The sequence below is a fragment of the Pinus tabuliformis genome, chromosome 2_2, assembly GCF_031772625.1.
Source record: "Pinus tabuliformis cultivar Carrire ecotype Pingquan chromosome 2_2, CPIR1, whole genome shotgun sequence".
Classification (NCBI taxonomy): Eukaryota; Viridiplantae; Streptophyta; class Pinopsida; order Pinales; family Pinaceae; genus Pinus; species Pinus tabuliformis.
In genome coordinates, this window is record NC_142300.1 from 178,361,394 (window position 1) to 178,382,713 (window position 21,320).

Below are 21,320 nucleotides of genomic sequence, written 5' to 3' on the forward strand. Positions count from 1 at the left end.
CCCGGACTGCAGCCTATAAGAACTACCAGAAGTTCCTCCAAAGATCTTGGTGCATCCGGTGACATCTACAAGAAATCTGGGCCAGGCAGAAAATCAGCCAAGCAGCACCGGGAAGAAAGTTCGCAAAAGGACATAGCTCTAGGGATTCAAACCCCTATGGACTCCTTCATTACAGGTTCCCAAGAGAAAGATACAGCAACCAAAGAACTTGAGAGGCGAGCACCTCCTCGATCGAATGTCTTATGATGAAGCTTTTATCTTGGAATAGCAGGGGTATGGGGCACCCCTCCAAAACAGCGGCCCTAAGAGATCTTCTTCATTCAGAAAGCCCTGAAATCGTTTTACTTCAGGAAACCAAACAAAATCAGAATGATATGCAGACAATCATTGAATCACAAAAATCCTTCATAGGGATCAGTAGTAATTCCAGAGGAGCCTCTGGAGGAATCACCACTATGTGGAAAAAGCAGCATTGGAATTGTGCATCTTCAGTCATCAACTCAAATTGGATCAGGACCAACCTCGTCAACAAAGAAGAAAACTGTGATATTATCATTTATAATATCTATATCCCCAACCATTTTCGGGAAAAGGAACAATGCTGGAAGGAATTGAAGCAGGAAATAGATAAGGAGCAGAATACAAATCTTATCCTTGCGGGAGATCTCAATTTAATTCTCCACGCGAATGAGAAAAGGGGGGGTGCCTTCACCCCAGATCCTTTTAGAAGGCAGCTAGAAACCATCATGGCGGAAGTCGAATTGCTGGACATTATACCAAAGAATAGAAAATACACGTGGAACAATAGACGTCTGGGACCAGGTAACATTATGGAAAGGCTGGACAGAATCTTGATCAATGTTTCTCTTCTTTCCTATTTTGCTGCAGGTCATACCAAAATTCTAAGCGCTACAGCTTCAGATCATTCTCCCATCCTTCTAACGTTGGACGCACATGCCAACCTGGGACCAATCCCTTTCAGATACAATCCATTATGGAAAGAAAGCCCTGAGGCTGAATCTATTATAGCAGAAACATGGAAGAAACATGTTGAAGGATCCCCAAATTATATTTGGGAAACTAAAATTCGAAACATAAGGAAAGCACTTAAGGATTGGGCAAAAACTAGCTACCAAGAACCAGAAAAAATCAAAGGAAAATTGCAGCAGAGTTTGGAAGAGATACAAAAAAAAATAGAAGAACAAGGACTCACTAATCAGCTCAAAGACAAGGAATGGGAAGTGCAGGAACAACTCACTCAAATTAAGAGAGCAGAAGAAGTCAAATGGAGGCTTAAGTCGCGAGAAATATGGTTAAAAGAAGGGGACAAAAATACAGCATACTTCCACAAGCAGGCCACTGTAAAAAAATCAAGAAACATTGTAACCGCTATCATTGATAGTCAAGGCAGCAGGCATGACGATCAGGAATCTATCAAAAGGGCAGCCTTCCATCACTACAAGAACCTACTCACTGAAAATCAAGACGCTAGAGACTACACGGCCTTTCTCCAACACCTTCCAAGGAAAATCTCGGCTGAAGAAAATGAAAGGATGAATAGAGAAATAACTGAGGAAGAGGTTAAAAAAGCTATCTGGACTCTTCAACCAGACAAATCTCCAGGGCCAGATGGCTTCTCAATTAATTTTTACAGAGACCACTGGCATTTGATAAAAAAAGATCTGGTAAAGATGATTAAAGGAATACAAAGAAAAAAGAAAATGGGGGGGTTCACTAATTCAACAAATCTAGCCCTCATCCCCAAGGAATCCAGGCCCACCTCCTTTTCCAGGTTCAGACCTATTTCCTTGTGCAACACTTCTTATAAGATCTTTGCAAAAATCATAGCTGCTAGACTTCAACCTGTGCTTCCTTCTATCATATCTGAAAATCAGGGCGGCTTCATGGCTAACCGGCAGATTCATGACTCCATCTCCTTGGTTCAAGAAGCTATCCATTCTAGTACCTCCAGACAAGAGAAAGGTTTCGTTCTCAAGCTAGATCTAGCCAACGCATTCGACCGAGTCAGACACTCCTTCTTGTACGCTGTCATGGGAAAAATGGGCTTCAACTCTGAATTCATAAGCACCATCGCTGCATGCATCACTGGCCCTTGGATCTCGCCTCTCATCAATGGCCGCCCCTGTGAATACTTTCAATCCACAAGAGGTCTAAGGCAAGGATGCCCTCTCTCACCCTATCTTTTCATCATGATGGCGGAATCCTTCAGCAGCAACCTTGATTACAATCGAAGAGTAGGCCTCATCTCGGGCATCAAGTATGGGAATGGAGTTAAAAATATCAATCATTCACAATTCGCTGACGATACTTTGCTAATTGGCGGGGCCTCCACCACAATAGCAAGGCGCTTCAAATCTATTCTTGACCAATTTATGGAGTGCTCTGGAGGAGAAGTCAACCTTCAGAAAAGCTGCATCTATGGATGGAACATCTCTAATCAAACAGCTCACAACATTGCCAATATATTTGGAGTAGCCTACAAAGAAACCTGGGACCACTTCACATATCTAGGGATGCCAGTTACTTTGGGCGTCCTTAAAGCATCTACCTGGAGTGAAGTAATTGACAAAGTCAAAAGAAAGGTGCAGCAATGGGGAACTCAATGGCTCAACCCAGCGGGTAGATTAATCTTGCTTAAATCAGGTATTTCCTCCTTACCATTATACCGCTTCACTCTTTATCAAGCTCCAGCTTCTTTCCACAACAAGTTAGAAATTGCTCTCCGTAATTTTTTATGGCAAGGAGGGAAACAAGATAAAAATAGATTCAATTTGGTCAATTGGAGAAATGTAATCCAATCTCCAGATAGAGGTGGATTGGGAATCAGAATGCCTAAATTACTGAATCTTGCCTTTGGGATTAAAATGGCTTGGAGACTCATCAGTGAACCTAAAGCCTGGTGGAAACAGGTTCTTGAATGCAAGTATCTTTCAGACAGCAGGCAAAGATTACTTGAATCTGATATTCCAGCAAGGGACTCCACTAAAATATGGCAACTTTGTAAGAAAGCAATTCCCATTCTTGTCCAAAATACTTCAAAAATTCCAGGGGATGGGAGCAGCATTAATTATGCCACTGATAAAATTATGGGTTTTCAACCTATAAATTCTGTAGAAGAAGCCATTCCCATTATTATTTATCTGCATAGTAAGGGCATCCAGAGGCTGGATCAAATCTCAAAATGGGACGAGGAGAGCGGAGCTTGGCTTAGCTGGGAATTTCCGGTCATTCCTCCACACTTGGACTCTAGCTTGCAAGCCCTCATTAAAAATCTCCAAAATAGAGCTCCTATTAAAAAAGGAGCTCTAGATGGGCTCAGATGGGACCCCACGGGCTCAGGGTATACCATTAAATCTGGCTATCAATTCATCTGCAATAGCACTTATCAAGCTCCGGTTTGGAATCAATGGCGAATAATCTGGAAATCTGAGGCCATCCCAAAGGTCAAATTCTTCATCTGGCTGTTGCTTAAAGGGAAAATTCTCACCTCGGAAAATTTAAAAAAAAGAGGGATATATGGTCCCTCAATCTGTCCTAACTGCTGCTCTGAGGAGGAAACCATCCACCATCTTTTTCTTGAATGTGCCTTTGCGAAGAGATGCTGGACTATTATGGCCAAACTTGGCAATATAAACTGGCAGCCCCAGCAAAACATTGCTGAGACAATACATTATTGGAGAAGGAATTGCCCCTGGAAAGATAAGCAGAGCAAGATTGTCAAAAGAACCTGGGACATCATCCCACACAACCTTCTCTGGAAAATCTGGCTCACTAGAAACAAGAAAATTTTTCAAAACCAAGAAGGCAATGTTAGAATAACATGTAGCAGTGCTCACCTTCTAGCGCAGGAAACGATAGTAGTCAAATGCTCAGGCATCATTAAAATTACTGATTACACTACTGAGGAAAGGATCATGATCAGTCATATTCTAGATAGTACAGGCCATCATCATAATATTCAGAGAAGGAGCGCGAATCCTAACCACAAGATCAAACAATGGGAAATAAGGCTCTCATCTCAGGAATTCAAGAGATGGATGACGAGCAATAACTGTCCAATTTTACTCTTTGACGGGGCCTCTAAGTCCAATCCAGGACCAGCAGGAGCAGGAGGAGTTATTCTAGATGAGAAAGGAGAAGAAATAAGTAGCTATGAATGGAGTTTAGGAGTCAAAACTAACAATATTGCGGAGGCTCTTGCTCTGTTCCAAGGTTTGATGCAACTTCAAAAAAGGGGTATCAAAAAGGCAATCGTGCTAGGAGACTCTTCGATTGTCATCGGATATATGAATCATCACAGGCCGTCATCAAATAGCAGCCTCCAACAACACCTCTGCCGCATCAATCTCCTCACCGATTACTTCAGTACAATTCGGTTCTATCATATTCTGCGCACACACAATGGGGCAGCGGACAGTCATGCTAATAAAGCCGTCGGATATCGAGAGGGAACCCTAAGGCACAATCAGCAATCCTTCTTCCAGCCTCTGCCATGAATCTAGTGAAATCTGACAATCCCCAAGCGCGCAATCCCAACAAGCGTGCGGGGGGTATGGTGACTACAGTTTTCGGGCACACGAAAAGCCCAATCAATCAGCTTCAGAATACGATCAGCAATCCATTGGTAATCCCAAGCAAAACTCATAAATGAAGAGGACTGACCAAGGATCTCACTGCCTCAGACAATCGTCCCAGAAATCCCACAAAATACCTTAACTCTGCAGAGAATCGGTCTTCTGAAAAGAATTCAGGATGCCGCAGTCGGATTCAATCTTTAAATAGGAGAGCAGATCCTCTCATCTTACAGCATAACGTCCAAAAGCATCACTGTGAAGTCGAAGGAAGCAACCAGGGCCAGCTGCGACATAGAAGATGTGCCTTGGTATCGATTTTATTTCCCCTGCTTTTTATTTCGCTAACCTATCTATTGGACTCTTACAGGAACAGAACTAAAGGATTGATCAAGAGCTTCAGAAGCCCTCCTTCTATACCCACCGCTCCTCTCTCAGCTCATTTGCTGATCGTCGACCCTTGGCTCTCCATCCCGCCCCCCTCTCTTGCTCCTTCCTGGCTACTTTCCCCCTTCTCTTTTCCCTGCCATTATACAGAGCGTCATCTCTCAGATCCGCCCTCTCTCTTATCCTCGAAGTTGAGACTTGGGCTCTCGAACTCCCTCTGTTGCAGCTTATTCTCTATCAGATCCGACATCAAACCGTGGTCCCCTCTTCCTTGTAACCTCACGGAGCCCTTAGGCTGTTCTTGTGATTCTGTCTCTTTTAAAATCAATCCTTTCTCTGTGATGGCGCGTGAGGAGCAATGTTTTCACTGCCGAGACCTACAAGCGGAATTCGACGAGGTCAGAGCTCAACAGCGAATTCTGGAAGATCAAGTGCGAAATATGGAAGCTAGGCAAGCAGAAAAGATCCATTGTCTGGAAGGAAAATTTGAGGAGCAGTTCAGAAATCTCCATGCTAAGTACCGTACAGAAATGGAGTTGTTTCTCCACAGGGTTCACTCGCTTCAGGATCAGTTCAACGGGCTTAGAAATAGATGCATCCATGCTGAGGAATCATTGGCAATTTTAAGAGACATTTTGGAAGCCAAACAGAAAGCAAAATCAACTTCTTCAAGCGTCAATCCAATGGAAGCAGATCAGCACCCAGAGGACTCTACTGCGAGGAATATCAGTCATATTTCCATCGATTAAATCATGTATTGCAAATGCAAATTTTTGTGTCTTCAGTTCGTCCGAATCTATAGTAGTACTTGCTCTTTAGTAGTCCGAATTTTGAGAATCCAGCTCAGGGATAGGGACCTCATTCTCTATCCTTGGATTTGTAATGCTCTTGCAGCAAACTATGTATGGCTTTATGCCTTAGCACTTTTTTCAATCAATATATAGCATCCGAATTTGTTAAAAAAAAAAAAAAATAGTTACACGCAATACCAGTTGCACCCCTGCCTGCCGCTGTAATCTCGCAAACTTCTCATGAGATGGGAAGACCTTCAAATACCGTGACTAGTAAAGTTGATCCTAACGACATCACTCTAATTGGAGGAAGGTCAAGATCTCATACTCCGCTATTTCTTCTTACTTATGAAGTTTTCAACAAAAAATTGTGTAATTGTTTAGTTGATTCAGGAGCTTCATCCAATATATTACCTAAATAAATATGTGCAAAGCTGAACGTTCAACCTCAAAAATCTGTAGTACGCATAGTTCAGCTGGACTGGTCGCAGGTTGAAGTGATCGAAGAACTAAATCAGGTTACCATAAGGCTGTCATCTAATCCAAAGGTATGTCAAATTATTGATATTTTAGTTGCAGACATTCCAGAATTTTATGGCTTAATTCTTAGGAGGGATTGGTATGAAAAGCTTCATGGATATTTTGCAACCAATTGGTCGCATATGTGGCTCCCTTACAATGGAAAACCAAATCAAATAAAGGTTGAGCGAGAAAGGCATCAAAAATACATAGTAACAGAGTTGGAAGAAGAAAATGAACCTGTAGCATACAGTAATAATATAATTGGAAACTATTCTGTCGACTCTTTCTTAGGAAATTTCAATGCTCATACTTCGCCTTATTTAGAACATTCTGTTTTATCTCAAGTAGAAAACTTTCTCAAACATATAGTTCTAAATGTGTTAATTTTATAGATAGTCTTGTAAATAAATCTTTATTTTGGAAGTTATTTTTTGACGGTTCTAAGTCTAACGATGGAGCAGGAGCAGGATGCGTATTAGTTAGTCTAGAGGGAAACATTACTATGCTAACCTGTAGACTTGAGTTCGACTGCACCAATAATACTGCAGAATACGAGGCTTTAATCCAAGGATTATACAAAGCAATCGAACCAGATATGAAGTATCTACAAGTTTTTGGAGATTCTGAGATTGTAATTAGACAGGTATGAAATACTATACATTGTCTATCAGGTCATTTAAAGCAGTATCAATATTTAGTACAAGATCTGACTGAACATTTTATAGTATTCAATATTTCATCAATTCCCAGGCTCCAAAATGCTAGTGTTGACCTCTTGGCAAACGTAGCTTCTAAGCTCATTCCCTCAGAAGACTATAGCCCAGATAGATTCTCAATAGAATTAATTTTTAGACCTTCGATTCCTGATAACGTTACCAATTGGAGAATTTTCAACGATGACCCTGATATTGTAAGCTTCCTCACATCAGAGGGATCTTACAATAATTAGATTATAGATGAAGACCAACATGGCAAACAATTGCAACAAGATAGCACTAATAATGCTATGCCAAAATCAGTAGTGAAATTGGAAGACTTATATGATTTGAAAGATCGATTCAAAATATCTACCAATTCAAAACTTCAAAGTTCAACTCTGAACTATGAATTACTAAATCTAGGCACTGATACCAAGCCACAGAATATGAATCTAGGTCCTGGCCTAGCCCCTGAAGAAAGATTAGCATACGTTCGTCTCTTGAAAAATTACAAAAGTGTCTTTGCCTAGAACTATGATGAACCTAAGACTTATGACACTTCTATCATTCAACATACTATCCCAATGATAGACGATGAAAAACCTGTCTAGCAAAAGCTGAGGAAAATCCACCCTAATTTGGAAAATCAGATTAAATCTGAGCGCAATAAATTATTGAAAGCCAAAATCATTTTTCCCATTCGACATTCTAAATGGGTTTCCAATATGGTTCCCGTTAGAAAGAAAAATGGAGACATCAGAATTTGCATTGCCTTTTGAAATCTTAACAAAGCTTGCCAAAAGGATAATTTTCCTTTGCCTCCAATGGAGAAAATATTACAAGCAGTTGTAGGATCAGAATTAATGTCCTTTTTGGATGGCTTCTTCAGCTACAACCAAGTTTTGGTCCACCCTAATGATCAATTAAAAACCACGTTCAGAACCAAATGGGGCACTTATGCATATCAAAAGATGCCTTTTGGTCTGATTAACAATGGTGCCACATTTCAAAGGGCCATGGACATCACATTTAAGGGATTAGTAAACAAATCAGTAGTAATCTACTTGGACGATATAACTGTATATTCCAAGAAACGAGGTAATCATCTCAAAGATTTGAAACAGATCTTCCAACGTTGCCAAAGGTATGGAATTTCACTTAATCCAAAAAAGTCATTTTTTGCATTAAGTGAAGGAAAACTTCCTGGATTTATAGTGTCAAAATCTGGAATCCATATTGATTCCGACAGAATCAGGGAGATTTCTGAAATACCCTTGCCTTACAACAAGAAAGCGATGCAATCCTTCCTTGACCAAATTAATTTTGTAAAGAGATTTGTTCCAGACTTTTCAAGGATCGTATCTCCCTTACAAGTAATGATTAAAAAGAATTCAATCTTTAAATGGGGCCAAGAAGAATATGAAGCATTCAATCTAATTAAACAAGCGATTGTAAACACCCCATCTTTAGCCACTCCAAATTTCTCCGATCCTTTCATTTTATATACATTTGCCTCTAATAGATCATATGTTGCGATACCCACTCAAGCAAATCAAGATAAAGTGGAAGCCCCAATTGCCTTTTTCAGTTCAAATCTACAAGGGGCCGAATTAAATTATTATGACGTCAAGAAGCAAGCTTACGCTATCTTCAAAGCGATCAAACATTTCAGACCCTTCTTACCTAAAACCCATACAAAAATCATTGTGCCGTTTCCAGTAGTAAGAAATCTTTTAGTACAGAAAGATGTGGGTGAAAAAAGAGCAAATTGGGTTACTGCTTTACAAGAATACAACATTGAAATTAAACTAGCAAACATTATAAAAGGTCAAGGCTTTTGTAAAATGCTGGCTGGAGCATCTCTTATTTCCAAAATACTGTCTTCAGAAGTACAAATGTATGAGGTAAGCCTAAATGATATTGAATCATTATACGCTGATATCATATTCTATCTAAAAAACGGATATGCTCCTTCAAACCTAGATTATACAAAGAAAAGAGCCCAAAGGTTGAAGGCTAAGCAATGTCAATTGGTAAATGATGTACTTTTTAGGATGAATTATGATTCTGTTCTCCTTCGATGTCTTGAGAAAGTTGAAGCTAAAAAAGTGTTGCAGGAACTCCATGATGGACAAGCAGGTGGACATTACGCTGGAGATACTACAGCACATAAAATCTTGTGCACATGATACTATTGGCCTACACTATTCAAAGATGCACATAGCTGCGTAAGGAAATATCGAGTTTGTCAAACTACTGCTGGAAGACAAAAGAAACCATCATTGCCTTTACAACCAGTCAATATCGAACAACCTTTTGATCAATGGGGATTGGATATAATAGGTGAGATCGTTCCTCACTCTTCTAAACAACATAAATATGTTCTTACAGCTACATATTATTTTACTAAATGGGTAGAAGCAGTTCCTCTCAACACAGCTAATGCCGAACACATCATTGATTTCATAGATCAGTTCATAATCACTAGGTTTGGTTTACCCTCCGCTTTAATGTTTGATAATGCATCATATTTTTTCTGGCAATGCTATGATTGAATTTGTGCTCAAAAGAGGTTTGAAACTTAAATACTCTGCCAATTATTATCCGCAAGGGAACGGGTTAGTTGAATCAACAAATAAAAACTTAATCAGAATCATTAAACGAACCATTGGTCAAACTCATAAGAATTGGCACAAATCCTTAACATATGCTCTATGGGCTAACCGAATAACGCAGAAAGCCTCCATTGGCACTTCTCCCTTTAATTTGGTTTATGGGAAAGAAGTGGTCCTTCCAACTCATCTAGTGATTCCCTCGTTGACCTTAGTTCAATTTATTGACGAAACACCAACTTCTTCCTTACAACTAAGGTAGTTACAAATCCTTAAGCTAGAAGAGCAAAGAGAACAGGCTAAAATAACTCATGCGCATCACCAAGCATTAGTAAAAGCTTCTTTTGATTCAAACATGATATCCAAAAAAGACTTTCAGATAGGGGATCAGTTTTAAAATGGGATAAGGCTCACGAGGAAAAGGGAAAACATACAAAGTTTCAACGAATGTGGCTTGGCCCTTTCCAAATCACATAAATCGTAGGTCCATCAACCTTTATGTTACATGATTTATCAGGAAAAAGAGAATCTTTACATGTTAACGGACAAATCCTCAAAAAATACTTTCCATAGGAGATCATTCTTCTATTTTTAAATTAGTTTTTTCCTTTATTTTGATAATAAAACCAGTTGTAAATGGTTACATTTGGAATTAACGAAAAACACTAGAATTTCTTTTAAATTTTTATTTTTCGCTTGTATAAATAGGAATGATTTAGAAAATTGAACATTATTATTGAAAGATACAGTCAAAGGTTGTAAGCTTGAAAATGATACTAGTTTCAACTTTTTAAATTTTGATAAAAAACGACCTTTAGTTGGAATTTGTTTTATATCAGTCAAATGAAAAGTATTAAAAACAAAATGAAGATTCTCTGTAGAAAATCTCTTTCCAAAAAACTCTACCATTGTCGTCCAAAGTTATTCTTAAGGAAACAATGACTTCCTCCCCACCTAGGGAAGTACGAGCTTCAAGGAATAATCTAGCAATACACTTTAACTTAAAGAATAAGAGGTCTCATCACGAGCTGTTATCATGATCATAGATATTATAGCTTGCTGACTTTGCCAAAACTGCATATCACAACAGGGCAAGGTCTCGAGATTATTGCAATCAAAAGACAAAGGGTCTCATCACGAGCCAACTTGTTCAGCAAAGTTATAACTCAAGTGAGTGGAACTGTCATAATTTGGCTACCAAACCAAGGCATTGTTCTTTAAGGATTAAAAGAAAATAAAAGCAATAAGCGTGAACATGGATTTCCCTTTGAAAATCGCATATTTCTCTAAGTAGGATATAGGATCATTGCTGGGTAATAGGTAACCCTGTTGAGGCTATAAATGCCTGCTGGCAGCAGAGGCTCTACTTATGACAAATGAGCATATTTAAAACTGATTTACATAGAATATTTTGTTTTTATTTATAAACCAAGTAGTGGCTGATGTAAATACAACGCCAAGCTCTAGGAAGTAAATAAACAAAGTTAACATAGAAGAAACAAATTATCCTTAACAATTGAAAGCATGGTGTACTTTATCTTTCTATAATAAAGTTTGATTCTCTAAAAAACCTTTTGTTTTGGAAGTTTAGAAAATTCAAAAGAAAAGCAGAGATAACTGGTTCTTCCAAATGGATCACTAATTGTTGTGGCCAACAACAAACCCCCTTCTTATTTAGTATTATCACTAATACTAAATAAGTGGGGACCATTATCCATAAAATTCAAAAAAAATAAATTAGGACTTGTATTTCCTTTTTGAATAAATATTACTATCATAAAACTTAGAAGAATACCCGAAAACCCAAAAAAGACTTAAGTTTTATGATAAGTTCAAACAAAATCGTTTTCCCAATAAAAAGCATCGCATCACATCACAAAAAGCTAATAAATGCTTTCCTACAAACCAAATCCTAAGATCGCGAAATAGCGATGCGAAATCACATGTTGAAGACATTCATCGCGTTGTGGTTTTAATGTGCTTCAAGTATCACTTGAAGCGAAATACCTCAAATTGCCGATATGCGATGGCGCGTCTCACAAATTGCATTGTGCAGAAAACATATGGTAAAAGATCTCCACACGTAATAAATCAGCGATATTGTGATCTGCTATATTACGAAGCAAATTGCAAAATCCCCTTATCACAGATCTGCGGGGCTTATTGTTCGAAAAAGCGTTTCCACTAACCAATGCCCAGTTATGCGCATTAATGTTAATTTAATGAGTTAGTTGGAAATCATTAATGAAATATGGTTTTGATCTGATCGAAGAGCCATTTCACGTAAGGTGATATATTTTATATGATTTTGGCATTTAAAGCTTTCCCGTCACCTTTTTCTTATCATTACTCTTGCCTCATTTGCAAATTGTAGGAGAGAAAAGCAGAGAGGTATACATAACAGTGTTCAGAATATTATGGGAAAGAAAGGAAAGGCTCCGAGTTCTGAAGAGAAAGAAATAACGCCCTTATATACAGACACCACCTGTAACAGAGATGCTGACATTACTACTTGGGAAGGCATGAACGGTCTACTCGAGGAAGAAAATGCAAGAGTAATGGAGGTTACAACTACAACAGCCTCACGCGGTTCATGTGAGGTGTCAATTATAGAACTAGCATGTTCGTTCTTGCACCAGATAGTGGAAAGGCCCAAGATTCTTCCATACACGGACATGGTCAAATGGGTATTGGATAATGCTGAGATAACAGACCAATAGTTTAAGACTCAGAGCTAAGAACTTGTGGAGTCATTCCTCCCACAAAATTTAAGGTTTACATCCTCTAACAAAAAACGCGCAAGAGGCAAAAAATAGCATCAGGGAAGCCCAGATCAAGAAACCGAGGTAGTTTTCCGATGCGCTAATCGTGCATCGCTAGGAAAAACCTCTTAAAATGGAAAGCCTCTAATCACTCAGTTACCTATAAGCCCGGAAAATTGTAGGAAAAAATACTAAAGGCAAAGACAAAACCTGAACTCTAAAAACCAGCTATATTTATCAGGGATATCTTCAAGTGGTATGTAAATTTCTACCAAATTTGCAGCATCTATAAACAAGCCGGAGACAAAAGGCTCAAGAAAGAGCAGAGTCCATCAAAAGGTTAACCAAGTTAAACTGGGATTCTTACTGGAAGTACTTGGTTAAACCACATAGTCAGTGCATGATTCTCAAATGTCTCACTAATTCTGCCGAAAAGATGGTGCCAACACTTGTCAATTCTGTTTTTTCAGGACAGTTAAAGTCGGAGGTCAGCCATCCAACTCTCCTCAAGCCGATGCTAGATGCTTGCGATTACAAAGATCATATACATAGATAGTTAATTTCTAGTTTTACTTTTAGATTCAGTTTTAGTTTTAGTTTTGCTTTATTTTTGCCTGAAGTGAGGTTGGTCATTTAAACCGCCTCCTATATTTTTGTAATAAACTATTTTTAGATTTAGCTAGTAGTATTTAAACCCTTCTCATGCATTTAGAGAAGGGTCCTGAAATTTATCAAAAACTTGTCCTCAGAACCTGCACTTCTGCACCCTCCGAGGATGTTTTCATGAATGAATGGAACAAAATTTATTGATATCTGTGTTTAATATCTGCTACTGAAATTGCACTTTTGTACTCTTCGTAGATTTTGAATTAAGAAGAGATAAATCATTATTGCTGGTGCTCATGAGTAGAACTCGTTATAAATGGTACTTTTATCTCTTAACAAATTCTGCTTATGTGTTATGGTGATATTCATGTTCAATTATTTATGTATGAATGCTTGAATGCTTGAGTTATCATTTGGCACTTCTGTACGGTGATAAGCATTTATTTATGCTTAATATATGAGTGACTTGTTATGCAATATGTTTTTCACAACTGTTCGGCTAACTTTTTATACGAAACAGTTCATCTTTATTGAATTATTTTCTTATAGCAATTGAATGATCTTTATTACCAATTGCTGTAGAAACTATTTTAGATTGCATAATTGAAAGATTAAATCCCGGGGTAGTTTTAGAGTTAGATATTTTTGTTTATTAGAATACAATTGCATGTTGTTAAATTAGACTTAGAATAAAAGATTTTTTCTTAGAAGTTATTAGAAAGGAAATATCAATTCTCAACACACACACACACATAAATTGAGAAACTGGTCTCATATCCCCAGGACCCACTACACCAAATGGAAAAGGAGCTGCTAACCAAGGTTTGGACCGGGTGGGTATCCCCCTTGTTGTAGACCCGATTTTCGGGGCTTCAAAAGGACCATTGCTTCCTGGGGGGGGGTGGGACTAATCCAGGTGGATATTGGTGGCCACCTATTTATTCCACTTGGACTACCACCACTGTTTCTTTCAGTTTTTCAGTTTCCTTAATTGTAGCACAATTTACTATTTTTAGCAGTTTTTTGAGTCCTTAACTTCAGGGGCCATTTTGAGGCCCTAAACAATGTTTTTTTTAGAAAATGGACCAACATTAGTCTTTCACAAATATTTGCAGTCGAAAATTGTAGTCCTCCGATAGATATTTATGTTGAGGTATTGTGCATGTCAAGTGGAGATCATATGCCAAAGTTACGACCTCACGAAGTTGATGTACCAATTTACCCAAATGAGGCCCATAGTTTGGCGCTTCATCTCCTAGGGTTAGGTTTTTAGATGTTTATGGTTTTCCATTGTTTCTCAATAATAAATAGGCCTTTGAGCTTCATTGTAACACAATTGAGAAGGCATGTAGCTGCCACATCTCTTCTTAGAGATAAGCTACCATTGCCCGAGCTAGTTTATTTCCATTTTTGTATGTAAGCTTATTTCAGTTCTTTGATATTAATGAAATGACATTTTATTTCTTTTGCATCTCTGTTTATATGTGTATTTCTATATTTTGTTGCATTGCTGCATAATTCCGGATCAATGGTATCAGAGAGGTATTCTCTTTCTCTATTTTTATTTGCATGTCCCTAATGAGGTTAGGGTATAAGGAGTTAGGGCTCGAACTAGTTGAACCTTTGTAGGACTAGCCTCACAAACCCCAATAAGGGGGTAAGAGATCCTTTCAAAATATTGCTTGATCACCTAACCAGACCGCAAACCTAACAATAGACGTACATCAAATTAGAAGTGAGAAACATGTATGTATTGATGTGTTTAAGGTTGATTTTTTGCTAATGGATGAGTTGTCCAAGTTGGACAGATTTGTGTTGGGAATCTTGAGGTTGTTGGTCGAAAACAAGTAGGTTCTCAAAGTAGCCCTAGATCAGTTTCTAAGAAGGATGTTGATAACTGTAAGGAGGGTGAAGATCGGAAGTTATAGTGTTGACACCTTGAAGGGTAAATGAAAACTAAGAGATTCAGCCCAAGTTCATTGTTGGAGAAGGTCATCTTGCAGTGATAGGTGGTAGGCCTTAAACACAAATTTTGTCTTCATTTGAGTAGTGCAGGAAGGCATTAGAGGGAAGAAGTCACAAAGGAGCTAAGGATAAATAATGGGTAGTTGAAATTTGTTCAAAAAAGGAGTTGTGAAAAACTCATCATGAGTCTTTATGTGTTGATGCTGTTATCACTATGATATTTCTTTTGAAGTTAATAAATAAAGAAAAGTCAAAGGTAACCACAAACCACTTTTGGAGATCAGGACCTAGCCTTCCTGATGCTTAGCGAGAGCTCTCTCTTTATAATTTAACTTTGTTTTAGTTAAGATGATTTTAGGGTAGTTATTGTTTGCACTTGGGTTTTGGTTTGAAATTGGGTGGTGGGATCACTTTACTTAGATGAACGGAGGTTTGGCTTTTACCACTGGGCTATGGAGTCGAATGTCAGACAAACGAGACTAGATTCAATTAAAAAAAAGCAATGTCTACAGGGAAAGATTGATGAGTTACTACAGATCTCAAAGGCTAAATGGTGAAATGGTTTCAAATCAGATCCATGGAGCAAATAAGGGTTCCCTAGGCCAGACTCTGGAAGGAATGAAAGAAGTCAACCGGGATGGGAGAGCAATTAAGGGTTCTCAAATCAGGGTATCACATGAAAACATGTAAATGACTAACTGTGCAAAATAGACTGTAATTAAACAATTTCCGAGTGATATCTCCAGTTAATTCATTCGAATTTAGAACATATTTAAGATTATGAAACATATAAGAAGGTAACAAAATCAAACAAAGAAGATACTTCATTGCAAATGGTTCATCCTATGAATCGTGTAGCGAAATGATTTTATTACTTGCTCTAGTCTGTTGACTTGAAAATGGTACAATCACCCTTTGGTTTAAGATAAAAATAAATCTACAAATGTAAATATAATCCACCCAAAATACTTCAAATGAAGAAGTATTTATACAAATTCCAAATTGAAATATCTTGAAAAAATATCAAGATTGGTTTTACAAATATCTCAAATTGTTTTACATTAATAGAACTAAATAAAGGACACTCAAAACTACTGAATCTATTTGGCACTATATTTATGGATTGATGTTGAAAAAGAAGAGAAATTTGAATTTGATAGCAACTCCTAATTGATGATGAGGCTTCCAAGTCACTAACTACCTCCTTCCTTTGTGCATTCTACCCTAGAAAATCTGCAAAATTAGGGTCTAGTGATACCTTTGTATATCTCAATCCGAGATAGATATGTAAAAAGTGAAAGAGGTTATTGTATATAAGTATGTTTTTGAGATAAACCTCTTTCAGTTTCCCAAAATTCAGCTCCCGCTGTTCACAATATTCTCTACAATAATATGTCAAAAACAGGACTTTGCACAGTCCGAAAAATAGGATGTGAAGATATGCATGTATATCCCTTTTTGTAATACTTGTGTAAAAAGTGATATTTCCTTTTGTATATTGGCCTTTTAGGAACACAAACCTCCTCCGGTTCCGCAAAATCAATCTTGGATTGACCACAAAAGTTTCTGCAAAATTTTGGATTAAACAAAAAATTTCTGGAAAATGTACCATTCCTGCTCTGATTTCATCTTTTAACCTTAATTTTCTTTTCACTGTTTTTTACCTTTACTTTGGATAAAATTCACTGTTTCTGGTGAAAGTGTCTTCATCTCTGTTTAGCCCTTACTACCTCCATGTTTACTTTTATTGTTTACCTTGATTGCTCTGTTTTTTCATATATCTTCACTTTGACATGGATTTATTTTATCTGCATGCTTTGTAACTATCTTCCATGTTGTTTATCTTCCCATTGGCTACTTTTATTCTCTTTGATTTTTCAATCTGATAAAATTTTACTTACTCTTTCATCTGGTTGATTTATCTTTTTCCTTTTACTGTGCTCTTTTGACTTTCACTCCTTTTGAATTTTACTGTACATTTTCAAATGAGAGGGTCGTTCTGGTTTTTTCTCAAAATACTTGGAAATTGGTGAATTGGCTTGCAAATTGGTTTGTATGGTGATTGTAGAGCGGATGATGGTTGCATACGTATTGCTGAGGTTTTACAGAAAAACAACGAAAAAATGATGAAATGGGGCTTCTCAGCCTTTTAAAGGGCAACAATTATATTTTGGCGGGGAAAGTATTTTATGAATAGTGGACGATTTTCGTGTTGGGTGGGGAGGCGGTTTTGGAGGCCAACACACTGCTTTTGGCAGGAGGGTGGTATTTCCTCGAGGGAACACGATCTATGCTGGAGGCTGACATGTAGTAAAATCGGGCCTGAGCCAAATTGCGAATCTTGCGTGCTCTCGGGCTGATAAAGGTTGGAGAGGGAGTGAGCGTGATATGGATGTGTGTCGTTAGATTTGGAGGTGAGAGATCTAACGGATATTGCACGGTGAAGCTGCACAGAGGTAAATCAGGGTGAAGATTTGCAAGGTTTTCTTTAATGGCACCAAGGGTTGGTGGGTTACTAGGTTTATGTTGGGGAAATATGAAGCGGGGAGTTAATTTAAACAATGTGGGGGATGAAACTATAGTTTATAATTAAATCGGGGTTTGGATATTATATATGAAGGAGTTATTTAATACGGGGAAAAGGTATATCGGGGAGCTAATACATTAGGTTAGTACATTAATATGAAATGAATGCGCGAAATATAAAATATAGTAAGCATAATGTATAATATGATGTCTGGCTTGAATTTCTTCACCGTGGTGGCCCAATATCAACATTTAACACTTATACTTAGGATAAAAGCATTTTTTTGTGGGTTTTTGAGTTTTGAATGAGAGGAGAATCAGTTAAGGGGGTTTTACCTTTCCTAGGTAAAATGTGTTTTAAACTTAGGAAAAGGGGATTTTGTAGGGTAAAATGACTGATGTAAAGGGAAAAGGGTGTTTTCATGAATGAGAAGGGTTTCAATAAGGTGGAATCCAATACTTGATGTCCATGAGTCATTAAGCCGAGGGTCTGGTTCCACCAAATGTCAGAGAAATGCTCCGATCCTTTATGGCTGAAGGATTTTAGTATTGGAGCACATTGTGGGGAGGGAAATTAGTAATATGCCAAATGATGTTTTATCCATGATTGTAAAAATTGCTTGTACCTTCCCATCTGCTATTTTAACATTTTATTCCTTATTTACATGGGTGCATTTGAGCTTGCGAACCCTTATTCATTTTTCTTTGAAATAGGAAACTAACTAATTCAAACCTTATTTCATCCAAGAGCTTAGGTTAAACTATTGAGCTCCCTATCATTCTCTATTTTAACTATTGATCTACCAAGATTAAACTGTTTGGTTAGATCTTTATTCTCTATCTATCAACATTAAATTTAAAGCATGAAAAGCCAAGATTAAGCTATATGACTTATCATGGATTATGGTATTTTAAACAAGATACACATAATCATTATTTGCAGAAAAAGTAAAATAGTAGTGGCATTTGAATTTGCACACTTTCATGACCTATTTTTGTCTCTTTTTGTGGGGTTCATATTTTTCACTTTTTGATCTTTGTTTATTTTTGTCCTTTGATTGTTATTTTAGGACATACCCTCTTTACATTTTTTAATTTGGGAATACATTTGCAGAAAGCAAAGGTATGTACAATATTAAAATCTGACCATAGTCAATTCAAAATTATGAATCCTATTATTATAGGACCCTAACAGTGGCTCCACATGGGGATGGCATCTCCTTGTGAGATGTTAAGAACACCATTGACTAGTAGCCTGATCCATTGGGCCAATCCCAAACATGTATATGATTTGTTGTATAGTCTCTATGACTGAAACTCTTGAATTGAAAATACACCCTTTTTTGCAAATTGAAATCTGATCTAAAACTGAAAGAAGGTACTATGATTCTCAAACTAAACTAATAGATCATAAAGATCTTTAAGACCTTCTCTTGGGGCTTAAACTTCTACTGAATTATTTCATAACTTGCTGAAAACTGAAAACTAAAATAAACTGAATTCCTACCTACTTACTCTAATCAGCTGTTTAACTGCTGGTTAGGTAAAATGAAACAACCAATGCAACCATTCAAGCATTATGTAATTTGATGTATTTTGCTGCATTTGCTTGTTTGTGATCAAAACTGAGATTCTAAAACCAATTATAACCTTGTCAACAAATGAGAAGATAAGGAAATACTTGATTTCCTTTGTTGACTCTAGAAACTGTACAAAAGGATCTTCCAAGATATATACACTAATGTTTAACTGATCTAAGCAACTGTACAATTGTTCTGGATGGCCTCCATGCCATGAAAGTGAAATGTCATTTTCATCTTTATCACCCTGCAGATTTTCAGATAAGCTTTGTGATGATATTTCTACTGATTGAAATGTCTGTTTGGTGAAACCTTTATCATCTTGATTTTGAATCTCATAGTTAGTTAATGGAGAAAAATTATGATTGCATTCATCATCTAACATATCAGCTATTGGATCATAAAAGACGTGGAAGGATTGCTACAACCTATTACATATGGGTTTTAATGGGACTTCATGGATTTCTGCATGCTGTTCATCCTTTTCTTTGGAGATATTATACCATATTTCCTTTAAAAACTGAAATGATTCAAAACATAGTGGTATAGAACTTTCCTGTGTCATCTGATCAGACGTCTCAATAGAATTTGATAACTGCACTTGTGAAACTGAAGAATCTTGATTAAGATTTTCATTGTCTTCTTTGTTGTCAATATCAATACCTAAAGATTATTGATTTTTAATTGCTTTAAAGTTTTCTCTAATGAACTGAATGAAGCAAAATAAAGAGGCAAAGAAGCTTCACTTATTTCCAAATTTTCTACACTTTCTTCCTCACTTTCATAGCTGATATGAATAATATGATCACTGTTTTCAAGCTGCTGAAATTGAATTTCTTTATTTCCGAAACTAGTTTCTGATTTCTCTGTAAAGTTCGTTTGGATTTGAAGATCATAATTATCATCATACTGATCATATTTAAGCAAATAATTAAAAGAAGTAATGTCATAAAACATACACATTAGATCAGTAGATTGCCTCTCCACATATTGCTCTATAAATCTATCTTCTGATCTATGGTAGTTGGGATTAGCAGGAATTTGTCCATGGCTATCAACCTCTTATTTTTGTGAAATAAATGTGTCATGGTGATTTTGAACAAAAAATTTATCTTTCATGGTGATCTTTTGTATCCTTTCCTCTATTTTCTTACCAAAATGTCAAGTTTTACCTCCGCAATGTTGTTCTTCTCCGCTCCTGCTTTCAACTTTTCTCTTATAATTTGTAGATTAACTTCTACATCTACTGCAATGTTCTGCATCTGTTCCATTGTTGAGGGGTTTCTTTCTCTTAACTGAAATTCTATCTCTGGATCAAATGCTTTTGGATAATGCAAGAGAGCTGAATCAGGAGGAGGTCTTATATTTGATGGCATTGAATAATAGATTTGATTAAATCTGTTAGAAAATTGTTGTATTGTTTCATTTGGCTGACTTTTTAACTGATTATATTCTTCTAAGATCACAAAAAGATTGAATTTGATTATCCATCTATCAAGGAAAAAATGACAAACTATTGGAAATTTGAGATGCTTGCAATAGGTAGATTCTTGAAAAAACTCTTTACTCTACTTTGCAAAGGGACAACAAAAAGTCTGATTCTAACATCATCTTAATCAATCTAAAATAAGTCTAGATAATTCTCAAGACCTTGAATATGTTTTTGGGCAGTGATTTTACCATCTTCTCCATCAAACCCAGGGAGATACTTGTAATAATTGTTAGGGAAAACATGGAGTGTAGGAGGTAAGATGAGTGGCTTATACCTATTAGGAACTTTCCAAGGTACAAGAATATTTACAGGGATTGTAAGATCATTCTTGATTATTTTATATTTCTTGATTGGAAAATGATCATCATAAGATTAAGAAGAATTCTGCTCAAATGTGTAAGGAGATTTTATATTTACAATTTTCAAAGGAAAATAATTAAAAACTAATCTAAGATCTTCTCTAAAATACAATATACATTGAAAAACCTTCTTGATGAGAAAAAACATGATGTCTTGGATAACAATCCAAGTTAGAAACCTGATCTTCCCATATTGTTCTTTCAGGTTCATTCCTCCAGTGGAGTCTTGATTGTGAAATTGATTTGGAGTCGCCAGGTGGATGATTTTAACCTTTGTGTGTCTGATCACTGTCCACCATCATAGATCAGATCTGAACCTGTAAAATATTTCTGAAGAAAATGTTAGTCTTCCCCAGCGGAGTTGCTAATTATGTTATCACTCTGATATTTATTTTGAAGTTAATATAGAAATAAAAGTCGAAGGTAAC

General features: G+C 37.0%; 1 protein-coding gene across 1 annotated transcript; it reads left to right on the top strand.

The window, feature by feature from the left end:
- Positions 1-275: 275 nt before the first annotated feature.
- Positions 276-4,517, top strand: LOC149191986 (uncharacterized). Its single transcript, XM_089406796.1, has 2 exons — positions 276-2,664; positions 2,827-4,517. The coding sequence occupies exons 1-2, from the start codon at positions 276-278 to the stop codon at positions 4,515-4,517; spliced, it is 4,080 nt and encodes a 1,359-aa protein (XP_089262922.1).
- Positions 4,518-21,320: the final 16,803 nt, after the last annotated feature.